We start from the raw sequence: 21,126 nt of genomic DNA, 5'->3' as shown, positions 1-21,126 counted from the left end.
AGACTGCCTGCATGTAGCCTGATGACAGTCATTCGGTTCTATGCTTCAAGTAAGAAATGTGTACTATATCAGGGTTTTTCCACACTTTTCAGTCAAGAAAAGGGGAGATTTTCTTTTTTACAAGAACCCCCTCTTAATTCTTATGGTGATTAAACTTTTCCAGGGCCACAAGCATAACTCTGTGCAACCCTAAATACCATGGACATAGTTAATTTTTGCAACCTTAATATTCAAGAGCTATTTGATCGAAATAAATCAATTTCAGCTGAATTCAATGCAATAGTTATCCATCATCATCACTAACAGCATAGCTGGAAGCAGAGGGGCAACTTTCCAAACGGACAGTCAATATTTGCTATATTTAGTGATTTCACATTGTAGCGACTACTTTTCAAAAAAGCAACAAGTGAATAAATGATGTCAGTCCTATCTGAGCTTTAGATGGACGGACGGAACTGATAAACAGGTGGCCTGGCTGCTGGTGAATGACATTGGCAAAATTTACTGATGCATTCATCAAAATAACCCATCTTAGATTGAGGGATTTTGACCTATCTTAAAAAAAAAGCCAAAATGGATAAAAGGTTTCACAAGCCCCAAACATTTTCCTTTCGTTTTAGTACTTTGCATGCCCTGGTAGAAACACAAATGATTTGGTACGCTGGTTTATTGAGCAGCTCCCAAATCTGTTTGCACAATTATCCCATAAGACCATGGGGCAAGAATTGCTCCCGTTTTTAAGTTCCATGACAATCATCAGTGGGAAAAAAATAACTTTACTACTGTGACTTCCCACGCACACAATGTATGCGCATTATTTTGCATAGCACACACATACGCACACACAAATATAACAAAACAAAAAAAACACAGTAGCGGGCTCGTAGACGGATGAAATATTTTATATACATTATATATGTACATTGCCGTAGCGAAATGACAGTTGACATTAAAAAATCTTTCTCAGACAAAGTCCAACATCTTGTACAGTGTTGCCACTTCTATCCCATTCAGAGTTCCTGAAGGTATAATAGCCAGGTGTCCTGACATTTAAAGGGTACTGTATGATGGCACAAAACCTTTTGTCACAAAAGTTGACTTCCTGTCCAAACGAAATATATATAAGAGAATGAGAATGTATAAAAAATATGCTTCATAAAGACATATAAACCAAAAAGTGCTCTTCAACAGCACAGCTAATGAAACACCATTTAAATTCGTCTCTTGGAAGTGATTTCCCGTCGTGGGCCAAGCCACAGGCTCAACAAAAAAAAATTACTAACATGAGGACCATCTTAATTAATTTTTCCTTAAAACAGAAACTGGGCGAGACTTTATAACAAGTAATAACAAGCAGGGATAATAAAATAATAGCAGCTCGCTCCTCAGTGTTGCAAAACGGCAATGGTCTGTTATACAAAATCTTTTCAATATGGCTCCTCTTCACTTGACATTTGGCAGTGTGACATCACTACAATTTCTCCTCTATGAATATGAAGGCGGGTGGGCAATGACAGTGCTCAATTTTACAAAATGATTCAATTCATATGCAGAAGCAGCTCAGGGTCATCTCTTCCCATTTTGCTTTTTCTCTCAGGTTATATGGATATATATACTATGCATACACACAGTGTTTATGCAATTATTCATACATACATACATATAGACAGATAGATCACCTCCATTGCCATAGCTTACGTGACATGGGGTTTGTAACAAAAGAAGAATGGTTTAAGTGTGCGAGTGTATTCATGAGGAGCTTGTGTATTTCTGACTGGAGCGGGAGCTGGAGCGATCTAGTCCATTGCCGTGGCAGGAACCCTTCCACCCTGGGACAGAGCCCCGTTCATCTAGTGTAGATGTTCCATAGCACCAGCAGCACAGGCAAGACTGCAAGAACAAATGGTTATTACTCATGATTCAGGCAGGAAAGTGCATATTTTTTATTTATTTATTTATTTATTTATTTTTAAATACAAGACTTAGGTTGTATGAACTGTGAATGAACCGTTATATGTAACTGAATCAACGCTTCTGTTTTGGGGTTGAATCTATACATCAGGGGTGTGAAACTATTTTTTTTCGCGGGCCGCATTGTAGTCATAGCTTCTTTCGGAGGGCCATTATGACTGTCAACCCAAATAAATGTATGAGCACCTCATATTATATACAGTAAAAGCTACAAAACAAACTGACAAATAACTCGTTTTAAAATTAGACGAGTAAAAACTGGTCAAATATGTTAAAAAAAAAAGATATTATTAAAAGTGAAGACAATTTGCAATTCTTGTAATGAGACGAATTTGATGCACAATTTGTCTTCGCGGGCCACATAAAATGATGTGGCGGGCCGTATCTGGTCCCCGGGTCTTGAGTTTGACACCTGTGCTTTACATGATCCACAAGTTCACATATAGAGCATTGTTAGGGGAGAATGGATATAAACAACATTGCACATTACACTACATTATAAACTGTACAACAGCTGTGTACATTCCTTGAAAATTTGTTTTCTACCAGATATTTTATATACTATTTTCCACTGGATAATTGTGTTTTATTGTATTTAATTATTTTTTCATTTTGATTCATTTAAAAAAGTGTGTGTGTGTGTGTACCATTATTTCTGTTGATTTACATCAATAGTGACAACTGTCTTTTGAATTTTGTCTTGTCAATCTCACCTGGAAGCAGTTTTTGAACTTCTGACTGACAAAGTAGAGGGCAATGGGGTTGATGCAGGAGTTAAGGGAAGCCATGTTGATCCCGATGTAATCCATCACTAAGAGGAAACTGAAACAAGGAGTGGAGACGGGGTTATTCCGTGAATTCAACAGGAAGTCGCAAAACAGCGAACAATGTGTTCTCATGACATGTGCAAGTTGTTTGCCTATGTGTACGCCAACCTGAGGAGTTCACAGCGGTTGGGGTCATTTTGGTCGTAGACTGTTTTCTTCAGAATCCGGCTGAGGTGAAGTGGCAGCCAGCAGAGAGCAAAAATCAACACGAGGCAGAACACTGTCTTGGCTACTTCCCTCCTCTAGACAAAAACAAAATGATGCTCAACTTGGGCGTTTATAGGTTGACTGCAAGTTACAACACCTACGGGTAGAAATCTTTCACCACAATTGGTAGGGCTATGATTCAATTCACCTATTGTTGCATTATATGTCTTATCTTCTCGAGGGTTGCGGGTGTGCTGGGGACTATAGGTCGGCATTAGTGGTGACATCCTATTTGGCAGGCTGGAGTTTTTGTGTGAACCTTGGTTGCTCTGAGTCCCACTCTGGCCCATTGTCATATGGTGTTCCACAGGTTTCAATTTTGAGGCCCCTGCTGTTTTCATAGTATTTGCTGCCCCTGGGTTCCATTTTAAGAAAGTATGGTATTTCCTGTCACTGCTATGTGGATGACAGTTGTCCCGCTGAGCATTTAGGAGGCGTTCTCATTAGGACCGCTTTTGGCTTGTCTGGAAGACATCAAAGCCTGGATTGCACTAAAGTTGTTGAACTTTAAGAGAACCAAAGTTCTGTTGTTTGGTCCCAGTGGCCTTCTCACCCAGGTGACTTGGGTCCCCTGGCATCTTATGTAAAGCCAACAGTCTCAAATTTGGATTTTAAACCAGACAGCGATTTTAGATTAGACAAGCAAAATGTTAAATCTATTTTTTAATTTTTTTCTTAGCCAGCATGTTAAAGTTAAGTCTCTCTTTTTACAATAGCCCTTAGAAACAGTGATTCATGTTTCATTACATCTTGGCTGGATCACTGTATTTGGTCTTTATTTTGGAGGGAGCCAGTTCTCCCTCAAATGTCTCCAGTTTGTTTCCAAATCTTCAAATGATCTTACCCCACCTTTCCTCTCTGGACTTCTCCACAGCTACATATCTTCCCGGTGCATCAAGATTAGTGGACACTGCTGGAGGCGCCAAAAACTAAGCAAAGGCTCAGAGGGGATCGAGCTTTTTCTGTTGCCGGTCCCTCCCTTTGCAACGGCCTTCCCTTAAACCAGGTGTGTCCATAGTCCGGCCCGTGGGACAATTGCAGCCCGTGTTCAAATTTCCACCGGCCCACAGTCTCCGGCCTTAAATTAATCATGTGTGGCCCGTCACAGTAGAACATAGACAAATACAAGTTGTTTTAAATTTCATGAGAAGATGGCAGTGGATCTGTGGCCGCGCCTTTGGGTGTTTTGAAAATATGCACGACTCATTACGAAACTCGCCAAAAGCACTTTGGATGCAGCTGTGGTTGTTTTTAAAGTGCTCTATAAAAAAAGGTTGAGGTGAGTGGACATATTTCACTCATACCAGGGCTGCACAATATTGGAAAAACATGTATTCTGGATTTTGAACATAGCGGTATCGATATTATTCCAATATAATGAAAGAAATAAAACATTTTCATACAGCAAAACAAGCAAGCTCGGTGTAATTAATTTTGATTCCCCAAGATAATGTTGAACTATTGGATGGCGATAAGCAATGAAGTTTGCAAATTCTGATAAAGTGATACAGTTCCATTAGAAAATTATTGCATGTCTTTATGATATTTGCATTGCATAGGCATTTATCACAAAATGTATATTTTGTCTACACAGTAGAACCCCCAAAGTCACCTGCCTCGGTACTCGACTTAATCAGGGTTTTTGACACAAAATGGCCTCGGTTCTCAGACAAAGCTTTGGAAACCGACGTTAGTTGACGTTGTTGTTTAGCGGGTTTTAAACTTCTGGAAAGCTGCACTGGCGAGACCACAAGATCACGGGGATTCACGCTGAAGAGTTGAGTTCACGGGATAATAAACGTGTAAAAAGAGAGCTACTGTAAGTATTTAAGTGCCTGGATGACGGATCTTTGTAAGAGCAAGCTTTTATGCGGGGCCTTTTCAGTTATGAACATTTCCACGAGATGCAACACACCAGCTCAACTTGTGCAATGACAAGGTAGGCACAGGCGGGGTAGAGACTCACGGCCAGCAGACAAACAGACAGAAGTCCACTGAGACACTGGAACAGATTCTGACTGTGAGCCTCCAGACAAGACCGGGGGAAACCGACGAGCAGCCACATGCGGACGACGAAAGGCTGTGCTCCAAGCTTTTGCTGTACTGTATTTTTGTTGTTTTTGTGGTACTATGTACAGTTTTAGACAAAATTTGACAAATTGCTTCGGAATGCAACGGCTTTCAATGTGCCTTCTGAAATGGGTTAGCGCTGAGATCCTCTATATTATGCAGCCATAACCCGTCAGCATTACCCAATTTAACAATGAATCGTTTAAATGTATTAAGCAACTCACAATCAACATTGCAATGCATCACGTAATTGATCCCCTTCCCCCAATCTCCCTAACTACCACAGAGCACCACAATGCTTGCAATCATACCTGCTTCATGTGGTCGTTGAGTGCAATTCGCATGCCTTTCTTGCGACTCAGCATCTCGCAGGACATGAGGGTGTAAAAGATTGCTGTGCAGGCCAGTGGTAGGCAGAAGTAAAAGCAAAACAGCCACCAGACTTTTACATCCTGGTAAAACTGGAAAGATGCAAACACACTCAGAGGAAGTGCAAACTTTTTAGTATGAACATCTGAACATTGATAGACGTATCCCCTTGTTTATACTATCAATATTCCACAAACATTGTTCATTTCGTAGTTCATTTTAGGGCAAGGAAGCATATTTGTAGACTTAAAACCAACCCTCAAAAGCCAACGTTGAATAGACCCCTACCATGTACGCCGTGTGCAGCCTGAGATCAGATTCTAGAGGAAAAATAGTCGACAAGTTCATAACAATGGTGAACACCTGTGCTGTTTACAGTTGCTCTAATCACTCAACTAGACATAATAAATCTTTTTGGGGATACCAGCAGCAATTCTAAGACAGGGGTGGGTGTGGGGGGGAGTTGTGTGAAAGACTACTGTGACCCTAAAATCCTGTGTATAATATGCACATGTGTAAAATATGCCTCCCCAAAATGAACCCTAAAAAGTAGTGTTTTTCTCTGTACCCGTGTATAATACAGTACCCCATTTTGCTGGTATCATCTGTTTGAATTTGTTCAAGTGAATGTTTTTAATGCTCCCGTAAGGCAGCCCACTATACACTATAAAACATGATGGTTTTTAAATTGCCCTCTTTGTCACTGAGAGTGCCGGGAGGGTGTGCAGGAACAAAAAAAAATATTCTTTGGATTTTTTTCAATTCTAGTAATATAGACTACATCAGTTGCATGTGATTAAACTATGTTAAACTAATGTTTTATTGCATTATTTACAGAATAGGCTGTAGATAGATATGATGGTGTAATGAAAAGTTTTGCATTTTACTATTGAATGTTTCTGTTGAGGGGTTGTAATGAGTACGCCAAGCTAAGTACTACGATTTATGGGCTCATAAACGCTAAAAAAAAAAAAAAAAAAAGCATGTTTGAGTCAGCCTGGTTTGTTAAAAAGTAATTAGTAGCAACAACAACTGTGTGAGACTGTTGGCATTAAATTGCCCAGTTATTTTTGTCATTGCCTTTGAAAAACAATGAGATCACTCCTGCCAACTTTTGGAGCACTTGGTTATCTGTTAGCTAACGCAGGAGTCGCTGTTCAATGCTGCCAACAGGAGCCGTATAGTACAATAGCAGCATAATTATTTTTAGCGTCCTTAAATAACAATTGAACTTGATTTCAGGATGATGTGTTGGTCAGTCAATCAGGATTACGCGTCAAGACAGCATCAGCTGTCACGCCACGGCACGCTGTCAGGACAAACTAATATAAAAATAAGCGCCCTAAAGGCATATGTTATTTGGTAAAGTAAGGTTCTTTTTGAAGTAGGCCTTCTCATTGAGATGGTGGTGTGTTATTATCATGCATAGCATAAACACTTGTAGCAGTTGGCTTTCTTTATCCTGACAGTGTACACTAAATAGAACTAAATAAACAATGACCCAAGGCAGAAAGAAATCCTCTGAGAATTTTTTGAATAGAGGTAGTACAAAATTCTAGACTGCAGGGTATTTCCTTTAAATGGAGTGATTTACTGGAAATGATGACTATAGTTTTGCCTACCTTTACAAAGCTGGAGCTCTGCTCTGGATGCAGCAGACACACACGCAGCTTGTTGCCTCTGTATGGCATCTCCAGCATGTCAAATGCAAGCGCCTCAGGGACTGCTAGCAGCAAAGCAATCACCCAAATCAGTGTCGCCTCCACTGCCTTCCACGCAGGGATCCCCATCCCCTTCACCCTGCTCCATGATGTTACTGCGTGGTAGCTGCACAGACAATGCACACACATATTTGTTTTGGCAAATTTAGATGACTGCAGGTCTGCACAGTTGATTGTGGATTGCGAATATACACACCGGTCCACACTTAGAGCACACAGGCTGAGAACAGTGATACCCACTGAGGCTTTTTGAATGAATGGTATCATCTTGCAGACGTATACTCCAAATGGCCAGTCCTCTGCTATTAGCTGCATGAAGACAAATCATTTTGTCGTTAGGGAACTGTTTATTACATCAAACTGGAATTGTATTGCTGTTTTTCTTATGTGACACTCAAAGACAAAACTAACACTGCAGTGTGTCTCCTTTCGAAAAAATTATATCTCCAAGGGGCTGATTAAATCAGTTCAGCATCAGAGCAGTGTTTCAAGTTATCGTGTCTTGAGAGCGAGAGAAAAAAAACCCCTCAACTTTCTAAACCCCAGTGGCCTTTTTAACAAACGCAGACAGTTTATTATCAAACCTTAATCTTACATTCCAGTGTTGGAGAGTAGACTGAGTTGCACTACACGAAAATACTCAGTATTTAAGACTCGAATTTACTTTGATAACACTGATCTATCTTATTCATGCTTATCCAATTAGATTCAGGAAATTGAACCAGTCCCGTTCAGTTTGTGTGATAAGCATAACTGACTGTGGTTTCCACTACATTCAATCCAGCTGGAAGTTTCAACACAAAAGGCAACAACGCACTTGATACAAGAAGACTGTTTTAACTTCCTCTTTGAAACAACCGTTGCCAGTACTAATAATACACTAGCCAGTAAACCTCAATTAAGGCCAGAATGTGCTGAGATAATATAGATTACTGAAGTGCATGTAGGGAAACTGATTTGGAATACAGCCAAAGTAAACACTGGCCAGAGGATATATATAATGAATTGAATGTGATGTCTTGGTGTGATGAATACAGTAGTTGAAATTTTGAAGAGGTCTTTACATTTACATTGCTGATTGCAGTAGAGTTATAACAATGGTTCTCAACGACAGAGAGGAAGCCCACCATGCTCTGCCCTGTAGCTGTGGGGAAAATTTTGCCATTTAACATGGTCCGTGACTGAGACCTGACCTTCGTCACACACAAACTTTGGCCAAGATCTAACCCAGCGGCGATGAACTATTTAAAGTTTTGTGGTAAAAAAAAACGTCACAAAATCTTCACACATCGTATTTGAAAAGCCAGAATGATTTGATTTGTTTATTTCGGCAGTCACACTTCAGCGCATGCACTGAACAAACACAGAACTTGGGAAATGGGATGAAGCAACCTTGCTTATTGTGTCCTACCAAGGATTTTGTTTACATTACATATTAATATAGTATGTAGTAATTGACAAGCTGTCCATTACGGGTGATTAGAATTGGGTAGCAATTGGATAAATCTCCCGATATATATATATATATATATATATATATATATATATATATATATATATATATATATATATATAGTATATATTTTTTAAGTTCAGTGTAACCTTTGTGAAAGGCTACTTGAAACCAAAATGGCTGACTTTTTTCTTGGCAGGGATTCTTTTTTTGTGTGTTTCATGACAGACATGAAGGCCTCTGGTGAGCCAATTGTGGGGGGCGTCTGCTTTTAATTAGGGCTGCTATAATCCGGATTTTATGCGGTCGATATGATTGTCCATGAATCTGATCGGCTGATTCTGACACTGATCACATGGATTAGCTGTACATTTGTCAATTTTAAAGCTGCTCTCAACACCTATTATATAATAAAGTAATAATAATAAGGTTATAAAATATTTTATTATTATTATTATTTTATTTATTTTATTTTTTATCTGTCAATCATTGTATTTGATTAATTAATTAGATTTTATAATGAAACAATCTGTCCAAATTTTAATTCCAATTTCCAAAATTTGCAAACATATACAGTATTACAATTCAGTTACTGGTTTGATGGGGTGCAGTATTGAGGAAAGGTGGAAGGGAGCTGCTCTCCAGTTGGCTGCAGGCTGAAAAATACATGCTGTGGGTGATCTTTTTTGTGATCGTCAACGACATACGTTGATCGACATAACAGTCACATTCTTTTCCATGGAAAGTGGCCGATCATGATAAGTGGCTGAGTGAATAGCAATAGTATTTGAAAGCCCAATTGTTGGGTTGCTATCCGGTTTCTGTCTGTTTTGCTTTGATCGAGAGCACCTCAAAGTCTAATGGGTCTTAGTAACGGTCTCTTAAGTGACAGGCTACATTCCTAAACCTGCAGCTGTGGCTGTCTTCAGGGCAACATAAAACCACAGACATCCAAAGCAACAACATTTCTTTACCTTATATACAGTGATGGGAATGGCGATGATGACATAAAGTAGGTCCCCCAGTGCCAGGCTGCCAATCAGGACGTTGGGTCCATTCCTCATACACTTGTTTTTGTATATAATTCTGAGCAGCGTGGAATTGCCAATGATCCCGACCACAAAGATCAGGCAGGACACAATGGTGTTCACATACTTGAAGGCGTGCTTAATCTCTGTAGGCTTTATGCACATGGGAGGGAAGGAGACCCTCGGCCGGCCCGGCAGTGGGGGTTGACGTGAGATGGAAGCATTATTCTTGGAGACTTCAGAAGTGTCAGGCACAGTCGGGGAGTCCCGGATGAACCGAGAGGCCTCAACCTCCACAACCATCAGGAAGCAGAGCAAAGCGATGGCTTTCATTGTGAAGCGAGGGAGGTTCTTTCACCGGGAGGCGTTTCCTCAGTCAAAGGCAGACTCAACATACACAGTCTCACATACCCATTTTCCACACAAATTTGCTTTTGGCCTGGACCCCTTTCTCAAGATGTTTGTCCTGTGGAGAAAATAGACAAATCATTATGCAGGACAAGCCGCAAACCAGCTGTGTGTTAAAAAGGCAACTTTCAAACAGGCTTGCAGGAGTATTGCATTAACGCTGGAGGCTGAAACCTTCAACACGTCCTGAACTCATTAGCCTATTAAAGTTAAGTAGTTAAGTATCATATCCCACAATTTACGGATAAAAATAAAACATTTATTTGTATTCTTGTATCCATCTTTTCTCTCTGCCAGATGACTGCGATGGCAGAGTGACATCACATATCCGAAACTGCAGCTGAAGCGCCATGCATGTAAAAACATCACAACAATAAAAAAAAGATGACATTTATATAGAGTGAAAGGCAGAATACAATAATCCCTCGTTTATCGCGGTTAATTGGTTCCACGCCCATCCGCGATAGGTAAAAATCCGCGAAGTAGAGAACATACATTATCACCACTATGTACTTTTAAACATTTTTTGTATTTTTAAACACTTTTGTAAACATTTTAAAGTCAAGTTGACTTTTAAAAGTATTCTTATTCATTTAAATAAATAAGAAAAATCAAATAAAAGTGTAAATGTATTGTTACAATATATTCACACAAGACTTTTACACATTTTTACTGTAGTTTTAAACACTTTATTGTTTATTAAACACTTTTTTTTGCATTTTCAAACACTATTGCAAACATTTTAAAGTCAAGAAACTGTCCAGTTTTCTAGCTATTTAGTAAACACTTTTGTGAATATTTTAAAGACAAGCTGACTTTCAGAGACATTCTTATTTACTAACTCACAACTTAAACACTTTTGTAAACATTTTCACCGTAGTCTCGAAGTAAAAAAAAAAACTCCTGTGATGAAGCGCAAGTCTGATATTTTGACACAGACAGTACAGTAAATTGTAGTTAGCCAATCAGCTACAAGGACACAGCTCAACATGTTCCCATTGACCATTAGTGTCATATGATCAGACAAAGCCGCTCGCTCCAAGTGACGCCCGAGGTCGCTGATGGTGGAGGGGTGCACTTGCCTGTCTTGTTGCCTGTCTTGTGTGCTTCATTCCTGCATATGATGATGTGAATGTGTGCGTGAGTGAGACATAAAAAAAACAAAAATCTGCGATGCACTGAATCTATCTGCAATATTTGTTTCGAAAAATATCCGCGATAGAGCGAGGCCGCGATAGGTGAAGCGCGAAGTAGCGAGGTAAGGATTACTATACACCCCAGACTGCTCGCCAGTTAATCACATGTAGATCTACTGTGAAGTACACGTTGTTTCAGTATTCATCGGATTCCAGCTATGCTAACCACTATACCATAAAAGTCCATGTATAAAGTCAAGTTTTTTTTCTTACCATAGCGGTAAATTTTGCAAAACCTTTGGCATTAGATTTATAACTCTATGAACACATTTCTGGCAGAAGGAAGACCATCCTTAATGCAAAAAATTGTTTTAGAATGACATGAACAGAGTGCTGCTATGCGTTAAGCAGAGCCAAATGTTAAACAAATGGAATGGTGATAATAGATACCAATTTATGAGTTGGACGAGAAACTAGTCTGCAATGAGTGCACATGTGTGTGTCATGTGTAGCCCTTACAAGGCTTTGTCAAGGGTATCTCTTAGGATTAAAAAAAAATCTGTTTACAATCATACACACTACATGCACAATCTCTTAATGTAACAACATATGTGGAGAGACTTCCTTGACATAAAACGTTCGAGGACAAACACAGTTGCTCCCCAACGGCTCTTAAAATGTTTCATAATGTTGCTGAACGCCCGGGCATCTCTTAAAATAAAAAAAAAATCTGTTTACAATCATACACACTACATGCACAATCTCTTAATGTAACAACATATGTGGAGAGACTTCCTTGACATAAAACGTTCAAGGACAAACACAGTTGCTTCCCAACGGCTCTTAAAATTTTTCATAATGTTGCTGAACGCCCGATCTTGTAGACATGTACAGTCTGCAAATCACAGTTAGCATTGATGACTGTCTTTAAAGTCCCAAGCACAGAGGCTTGTTGTATTTGCACACACAAAGGCAAAATCACATGGATGAACTCACAAGCATATCACAGTACCCCCCCCCCCCACGGAAAACTCCCATCCAATCCTTTCTTCAGTGGATTTGTGGTGTCCCATTTTATATAAGAGACAAGGTCATTAGGCCCTGAACAAACAAGAAAGAGAGGACAACATGGTATGTGAGTTTTAATTGGAAAGAACTACGGAATCCAATAGCTCTAATAGCCTCTGGTCTTAGCTGTTATGGCTCCATAAAATGGCAGCCTCAACATCAAATGAGGTAGAGACCCGTGCGCGGACCAAAGTGAATAAGAATGACAAATTTGAATGAGAGTGAGGAACAATGCGAGTGATGACTGCCAAACTATAAGGAAAGCATAAAAAACGTGCCAGAGTGCACACAGAGGTCATGAGGGTGACCTATACATCAAGAAGCTGGAAGATGCCACTGAATATAAATTAAGTTGCTCAGCATGTGTTTAAATTCCAGAAATGTATGAAAGCATCACATTTGCACTAAACTCCACCGCTCCAGACCATGCATGGTGCTCATTATATTAACAATCTGAATATCTTCTTTCTACATTCTTTACCTGTACGATGGAAAATCACTTAAAATATTGGAACAGCACTAGTTTCCTCCAACAATAAGAGTAAAAACAATAAACTGTGAAACATAGATTTTATTAGATTTTAGATGAATAGATTTTAGATTAAAATAGATTAATAGATTTTATTTGTCCTTAATAGATTAAAATAGATTTTATTTGTCCTTTTTCCTCTTTTAAATAATGTTCTGGGATTACACTGAATGCTCATGTTAATATATTAGTTAATTATTTATGGATAAGTACAATTGGACTACTGAAGAAACTATGCATTGGGACATTCAATGCAAGCAGACATCATCATCATCATCATCATCTGGAGCTGAGAAATAATGATGTATGACCACAAAAACAAAACAAAAATACTCTCAGGGATTTGGTGCTAACTAATGTGATTTATGGAGTATTGGATTTTGACTCTAACCATGAAACGTATAGCATCCTGGACTTTAATTGTTATACAAACCCACAAATCAATTTTTGGAGGGTAAAACTCGCAATAACAAATATGATTTAAGAGCTCTGTTTCCACTATGTAATTGTTAAACTGCGACACATTGACGATGTGTGCTTTTATTACACATGTACATTATTACGGTGAAAAGCACACACATTACCCCTTGGTACTAGATCATCCCACAGCTAACTGTTATTTTAGGTGCACGGTGACAAAATTTGTCTGCACAAGCTAAAAAAAATAAAAATAAAAATCCACTGTATTTGACAAGAATCAAATAGCCAAATACCGTCTATACAAATAAACGTCTGGATTCTGCAACGTGAATTTTGTTTAGTTTTACTGATTAATCTATGGTTCTGCAAGTCTAACAATGTGTAAAATGTCGTAACAAAGGGCCGTTTTTAAATTACTGGTTTAATTAGTACACTGATTACCAAATGACTAGACCATTATAACGATTTTTCTCAGATACCTGATGCTATAAAGTGCTTTCATACAGACTCTTTCAATGTCAATGCATTTTGAACGGGAATAAGGAATTTAAAACTGAATATATTCATATATAGTATTTATTTATATAACTGACTTTTCTGAGAAGTCACAAATTAATTGAGCATAATAATTAACCAACAGAAAACACAATTCACAATTATTGAGATTCAACACAATAATAATAAACAAACCACGACCCAGTGACACTGCGGACTACGAGAAAATAAAACACGGCTGGTTTGACCGCAGTCCCAATGACGAACCGTAAATTTCTCAATCTCTGTAACTTCATAAACGGATACATGGGACCGTCTGATTAAATTATCATAATTGACTTTTTTTTTTTCCAGAGCATGCGCTTAAATATAAACGATGAATTGATGCCAAGCCTGTCACCAAGAAATGTATCATTTATCCAACTTGTTAAAAAATATATAATGATTAAATATTACGTCAAAACCAATCAAATATCTTACCAAAATACAGCAAGTTGTACACGGGATTAAAGTCTCCACCTCATCAACATTGCACCAGCGTTCCAGTAATTGTCTTGATAAAAGTTGCCAAGGTTTTTCGTCGGGTTTGGCTCCTTTCCACTCTCTCTTCTTGTGCAAGCTCCTCTGACCCAACCGAGCGCAAAGCGCCACTTTATATGCGCAAAACACTCAACCAATCACGTGACAGTATAGCTGCCCCAACTGCGCCTTAACTATGCACAACTATGTGCGCTTTTCTTTTTTAGATATCTCTTGTGAAAGTATACGGGCTCTTTTGGCAATTATGGTCAACCTCTCCCAATTATCACATTCGGATTTTCACTTCACTAGCCACATAATTACACCTGTCGTTGACAATAGATACTTTATTGATCCCTGGGGGGAAATTCACCTACCAGCGGTATCCACACCCGAGAGTGGGCACACAAGAGGGGTCAAAGAACAGATATGCAGTAGTTACACAAATTGTGAAACACACAAAATAGTATGAATTAATAATCAATTAACAATAAATAAATAAATAAATATAAAAAAATAATACTAATAAATAAATAAATAAATAAATAAATAAATAAATAAATAAATAAATAAATAAATAACGGTCACAACAAACACGAGAAACAAGAGAGGAGAATAGATGTGCAGTAGGTGCAATAGATACCTGTGATTAAATTAATAAACAATAAAAAGCAGTTGAAAGTGTCAATGTATAAATAAACAACACCAAACATTATTCATTTGCTAACCCATGATCATGACCGTGAACACACCCCTTACCCAAGTTGCAAAGTCTCACGGCATGGATGGAAAATGATCCCCCCCCAGTACACCATCACAAAGACTGATAAAACATTTGCAGCATCACATTGCAGAAGTTGAAGGATGCCAACCGGCTGTACTTCCTCAGGCGGTTGGAATCCTTCAACTCTGGCCTGGGCCTCCTGAAGTCCACCACCATTTCCCTGGACTTGGCAGTGTTCAGGTGCCATACCAAGTGGACAAACTGGTGAGGGAGGCTCCTGTACTCCTTCCGTCCATCTCGAATACAGCCAACAATTGCAGTGTCGACCGCAAACTTCCGCATGTGGCAGAACTCTGAGTTTTACTGGAAGCCAGAAGTGTACAGAGTGAACAGGAAAGGAGCATCGTTCACTTTTCCGCAACTCTCAACTTCCAGTTTCACTAATACATCACTGTTTTCAAATCTTCCAGATGTGGAATTCCTAGAGGTATCTCACTTTAATCTTCAATGTTTTGGGTTTTTGGATCAAGACAAAATCATGATGAAAGGTCAGAGAATAAACATTGTTATGTTAATGTAGCTGCAACATACCAGTTAGCATTTCTGTCCAAACAAAGTATGCACATAAATGTAACTGCTGGACGTTGGCGTGCCTCTCAGAACCAAGCGGTTACAGTGTCCTGTTGTTTTAAGGCAGGATGTCCAATTTACTCAGCGTCTCGCTGGGCTCACGCTTGATGGTTTCAGAAAATTCATAAATGTTGACATTTGTGGACATTTCTGTATGGATTAAATTCTGGTATTTTTTCTCAAGTTAGTTGGCGATGACAAAGCAACAGCGGGGTAGTCGTTTTGAAGAAAACTGATTGACTTGTGACATTTGAGTTTGATGTCTGCAACACGGTATGAATTGATGGTTCTCATTTTACACACTGTTTCTCTACTACACCAAGGAGATTTAACACTAGCCTGGCCAAGGGTTTTTCACAAAAAATGTGACCGCTGCAGTTTATGTATAATAAAAATGATGAATGATTTTTATTAAGAGATGCAATATTTTGTTACAGTACATATTGCACACCAGTCTCCTGGTTCATTCTGCTGAATAAATATGCACATTCAGCATATTTGTGCATATACTATCATATTTACTGACTACATAGATTCACCACAACAGGCAAGATAGCAGAACATTTCATGACATTTGAGATGACCTTCCCTGTTCTTTCAGCACGCAACCTGGTTATTTCACGAAATGAACTGTTGAATGTTCAAAAGGCATCAGTAATATGCAAAAAAAAAAAAAGACTCGTATTAGGGGAGGCGTGCCTCCCAAGACAAATGCTGAACACACTTTCCAAGACCAAGAATTGCTGAGACCAGAACTCACCAAGATCAGATCAAGACCTAGACACACCAAGCCAGAGAAAAGCCCAAACCAAGACCATAAAAATCTAATTTAAAAATCATGACATAATTGAACAGATTCTGTCTTTAATTCAATTTAATTTTCTCCCTCAATTCTTCTGCCAGCTTTGGCTGGTCAAAGTGGCTTTAATTTGTGTCTGAGAAGAAAAGATATTGAATATATGGGAAATTTCTGGTAGAGTCTAAATGTTACACCGGATAAAATGTATGGAGCAGTGGAGTAGTTACAACAAAAGGCTGTTCATGATTTACGGTCATGATTTGGATGCATGAGCAGGCTTGGCATCTTCAGCCATTTTAATAGATGTGTCCGTTAAAGGCAGCAAGAAATGCAGTACCGTAGAACATTTTTAGTAGCAGTAGTAAAATAGCATACTGTATTTTGTGTGTATTTACATGATACAGCACAAATTCCATCTTATAACCCACAAAGTGTATTTACAGTGTCAAACTGGCTAAAAAATGGTATAGCACTGCTGATTTTCGTCTTGTACAACAGTGTACAATACTTTTGCTGCCAGATAACAAGTGGATGAAATCAGACGTGATGCGTTGCCATTACAGACGGACAAATTGATTTGTTTCTGTTTGTGAGCCACATTAGGATGGCTAATTTGGCAGCTGTGGCTGGGCCAGTCCTCTAACTAAAAGTCACCTGGGATCACCTCCAGCTAACTCATCACCCTAGTCTCTCATATCTGTCTTTCTCAAGAGATTACAACCTGCATTCAGTCTCTCAACATCTGAGTTCTCAATCCCCAGGCTAATTTACAACTCTGGAGAAAATACCTCGTCATGTTATGTTACTTCATTCATGGCCAATCAAATAAGCTCCTGTCGTTCCCTAGTCGCTCACTGACAGTCATGGCGTAGGCGAAGCGGCCATATAGAGATTCAAAACATCTACGCCGTGAAGTGGGCACTGCTCCAAACCCACAATTTTTTAGGTACTCCCCACAGCTGTGCCAACAGATTTGTTCATTGATTTTATTTATTATGTACACTGAAAAAATATCATTTGAATATTTTAGAGGCTAAGAGTAGGAAATTATGTCAGTTGCCCACACTTTAATCATGTACAATTGAAAGTTATGTTTTTCTTCAGTCTACTACTGCTAACTCATAATGTTTGTTTTTAATTTTTTTATTTCACTCTCCCCATAGGAGGCAATTTAATTCTTGATTGCCAGAAATTCCTATTCATCACCTTAACGTACTCCTAAATTACACATTTTTCTTACAACAAAATCAGGTTCTCCTCATTAGTCGACACTCACTTGACAATAAAGCATAATGTTGATCACTGAGTCATACAAACGTTTTAGCCTATTAAATATGTGTCAGGACAGTGTTTTTCTTAGAAGGTAGTGTATGGCACATCAACACTGATGTTCACTGACCTTGGGGTGACAGAAGCAAGGCATCATGGTCTTGTTTTTAGCCCAGGTCCATGTGCCAGTCATATGACCAGTCTGGTAAACATAGTGAAGAAAGTAAATGAAGTAACTGTGTGCGTGCGTGCGTGCGTGCGTGTGTGTGTGCGCGTGTGTAAGGCAATATAGTAGGGAAGTGGTCCACAGCTTTTTTTCCTTCATGGACTGGTTCGTGGACTGTAGTTTGGGGCCTGTGCTCCAGTAGATTCTTTATGCCGAGTAGCGGCCCTGTCTCCGCTCAGAACAATGCAAACGTTGCAGTCATTACGAGGGTGGTGGGAGGTTAGGTTAGTAATACATGAATTGAAGGTATTGGTTGTTTTACCAAGTGCCTCTACATAGAGTATGTATTTAAGGTGACGAAAGTCAGATCAGTGTAGTCTCGACACTAGTCTTGACAAGACCAAGACCCTAAAAATGTGGACTTGAGATCAAGACCGTATAACACTTACAACGACCACACTCATAAAAACTAATCACTTACCCGACCACCGTGGCTGTATTGTCAGGAGAACATGAACAACAAATGACTTCCAAATGAAGACACAACAAATGAGAAACATGCTGGATGCATCTGGTTTATTATTGTCCAACATGTGTTTGGAGAGAGAACAATTGGTTAGGTAGTGTCAGGGTCTGTGCTCTGTTTAGCTAGAATATAAACATAAAGAAGAAGGAGCCAGGATGTGTGGGTACTTCCTTTTTACTCTGGGTCTTTGCAGGAAACTCCTGATACACAACGATAGCAGCAGGAGATAAATTCAGATCTGTGATTTGTGGTTCACATTCAGTTTGGGAAACCTAGATATTACAACTAATACAACACAAACAAATAATTTGTTTGTATGTTTCGGAGTCACATGCTTACTTACGTATGCAATTACATCCTCCCCTTTCTATTTTTCTTTAAAGATTAGACAAATATTTTGTTATCTGCAAGCTATACTCACAAGTCTTCAGCATCTACCCCGCCGGTCAAAGGTCAATAGACACTGACAACACAAAGAGGCCAATATCTTGACAAGACCCGTGACAGAGTGAGGTTGGTCCAGCCTGTTGTGCGGTTAGAGTTGGGTGACGTGGACATAATTTCATATCTGTATATTTACAGCTATTCTATTCTATTCTATTCTATTCTATTCTATTCTATTCTATTCTATTCTATTCTATTCTATTCTATTCTATTCTATTCATGAAGTACACTTCCGCCATCAGATGTGTGCGATTGAAAGTCTTTAAATGTCGATCAACACCAATCTTGGAAGCAGGATTGTGGTCAGATGGCTCGAGCTGCACATGGTGACATGATCATGGAAAGTCCATGGCTGACATTGTCTTAATTTGTGATATTTGAACATTCATATGTACTGTAGCTATTGATACGATCATGATATATCGCCCAGCCCTAATTGCAAGCACAATTGTCTGTATTTACGTATATGTACTGCTGGTTGCATGCTAATACACTTGAACTGCATAAAGTTTAAACACGCAGGGAATCAGACACATGTTTACCATATGCTTAGCATTTGCTTCTATAGAGAACCTCACAGGGGTTCATTAATATTTATCAGCTTTGCAGTGGGGCCTGCACCCCGTGGGTGTCTGCCTTTGCTGTGATTTATGAAAAATACCAGGCTGGACAAGGAGCTGCATTTGGCAGGGTGCCTTTTCGGGTCAATCCATCTTCACCTCGGTGCATGTTTTTTTTTTTGGAGTTTCTAAATGAAAAACAAAATGTTTATAATGAAACTCTGAGAACTCCAACTTCCTAATTGCTCATCAAAGTGTTGAGAAGGTTCTTTTCTGTAATGATGCTATGTCCATAAAGACATGGATGAGTTCGTTGTGAAAGAACTTAAAGTTCACTAAGCACAACCTCTGACCAAACAAACAATCCTTAAAAAATTCTCACACTCATAATTTTCAGTTTTAAAGGGAAAGCTGATATAATCTCAAGGGGCGATGGACTGAAAAGAAAGATTTCATCAGTTATGTATTACTCATAACTTTAGAAATGATTTAGGGACACGAATTCCTTAAGATTCCTTAATCTTCCTTCCTCTGACCTTCCCAGCTAACACAAGCATTTTTTTATTTGAATTGTCATCTGCTCAAAAACAACAGGATTTCTAATGTTTTTAAGTTATAATTCAAGTTAAGTAAGTTAAGTTAGAGGAAAGGCACGGGTGAAAACCCCTCCTTACTTAGAAGGTTCGAGCACGAGACTTGTTATCTTGTAGGGTCAGTTTGAAGTCACATTACCGTATTTTCCGGACTATAAGTCGCTCCGGAGTATAAGTCGCACCAGCCATAAAATGCCCCAAAAAGTGAAAAAAAACATATATAAGTCGCTCCGGAGTATAAGTCGCATTTTGGGGGCAATTTATTCGACAAAATCCCACACCAAAAACAGTCATGAACGAGCAACAACAGGCTAAACGATAGCAACAACAGGCTAAACGATAGGTATGCTAACGTGACAAACACAAACAAAGAGCTGAGAACGGGCCTGACGTAACATATAGAGTGATTAAGGACAACTATTACATGAATAACATGTTTATAAAACCATCAGTGTCACTCCAATTCATTAAATAGCAACAACAGGCTAAACGATAGGTATGCTAACGTGACAAACTCAAACAAAGAGCTGAGAACGGGCCTGACGTAACATATAGAGTGATTAAGGACAACTATTACATGAATAACATGTTTATAAAACCATCGGTGTCACTCCAATTCATTAAATAGCAACAACAGGCTAAACGATAGGTATGCTAACATGACAAACACAAACAAAGAGCTGAGAACGGGCCTGACGTAACATATAGAGTGATTAAGGACAACTATTACATGAATAACATGTTTATAAAACCATCAGTGTCACTCCAATTCATTAAATCCATCGATCGTTCTTTGTCAACAATGGGTGCGCACGGCTGAGGGCGCTTGCGCTTCAAAATATTCCACAGGCTCATATAACGATAGATAAACTATATTTTAAATAACTATAATACAAGCCAATAATATTATCAAACCATCCGTGCACTTTAATTCCATTAAATCCATCGATCAAATTCCTCGTCCTTTGTCAACATCGCCGCGCGTGCGCCCTGACGTCAGCCTCGTCTTTATTCCACAGATCTACTATATAACTATATTGTAGCGTTAACAAAGTACAAGGATAGACGTAGGTTTGGTAAACGGCTCTTTATTAAACAAAACAAACTTCCAAGCGTGTGGCGGCGTGGACTTCCAGACAGACCGGGCGTGCGTAATGGCCATGTCCGAGCCCCACGCACCGTTCGCGGACAGCC

At 39.0% G+C, this 21,126-nt stretch overlaps 1 protein-coding gene across 1 annotated transcript; it reads right to left on the bottom strand.

Annotated features, from left to right (window-relative positions):
- Positions 1-886: 886 nt before the first annotated feature.
- On the bottom strand, positions 887-14,334 carry LOC125976836 (endothelin receptor type B). Its single transcript, XM_049732777.1, has 8 exons — positions 14,183-14,334; positions 9,593-10,112; positions 7,362-7,474; positions 7,067-7,271; positions 5,387-5,536; positions 2,907-3,040; positions 2,685-2,793; positions 887-1,890 (listed from the first exon to the last, which is right to left on the bottom strand). Exons 2-8 carry the CDS (start codon positions 9,977-9,979, stop codon positions 1,750-1,752), a joined length of 1,239 nt encoding a protein of 412 aa, XP_049588734.1. The 5' UTR covers positions 9,980-10,112; positions 14,183-14,334; the 3' UTR covers positions 887-1,749.
- Positions 14,335-21,126: the final 6,792 nt, after the last annotated feature.

This window comes from Syngnathus scovelli, chromosome 1 (genome assembly GCF_024217435.2).
Source record: "Syngnathus scovelli strain Florida chromosome 1, RoL_Ssco_1.2, whole genome shotgun sequence".
Taxonomy (NCBI): Eukaryota; Metazoa; Chordata; class Actinopteri; order Syngnathiformes; family Syngnathidae; genus Syngnathus; species Syngnathus scovelli.
The sequence above is the reverse complement of the archived record's forward strand: the minus strand, read 5'-3'. Positions and strand labels throughout refer to the sequence as shown.

Bases quoted from the DNA above. Each gene is read 5' to 3' on its own strand.
- LOC125976836 (XM_049732777.1), bottom strand. From the start codon at position 9,979: ATGAAAGCCATCGCTTTGCTCTGCTTCCTGATGGTTGTGGAGGTTGAG. The intron at 7,272-7,361 runs GTGTGTATATTC...TTGTCTGTGCAG, and splicing joins TGTGCTCTAAGTGTGGACCG to CTACCACGCAGTAACATCAT. The intron at 3,041-5,386 runs GTATGATTGCAA...GTTTTTGTCTAG, and splicing joins TCAACGACCACATGAAGCAG to AGGAGGGAAGTAGCCAAGAC.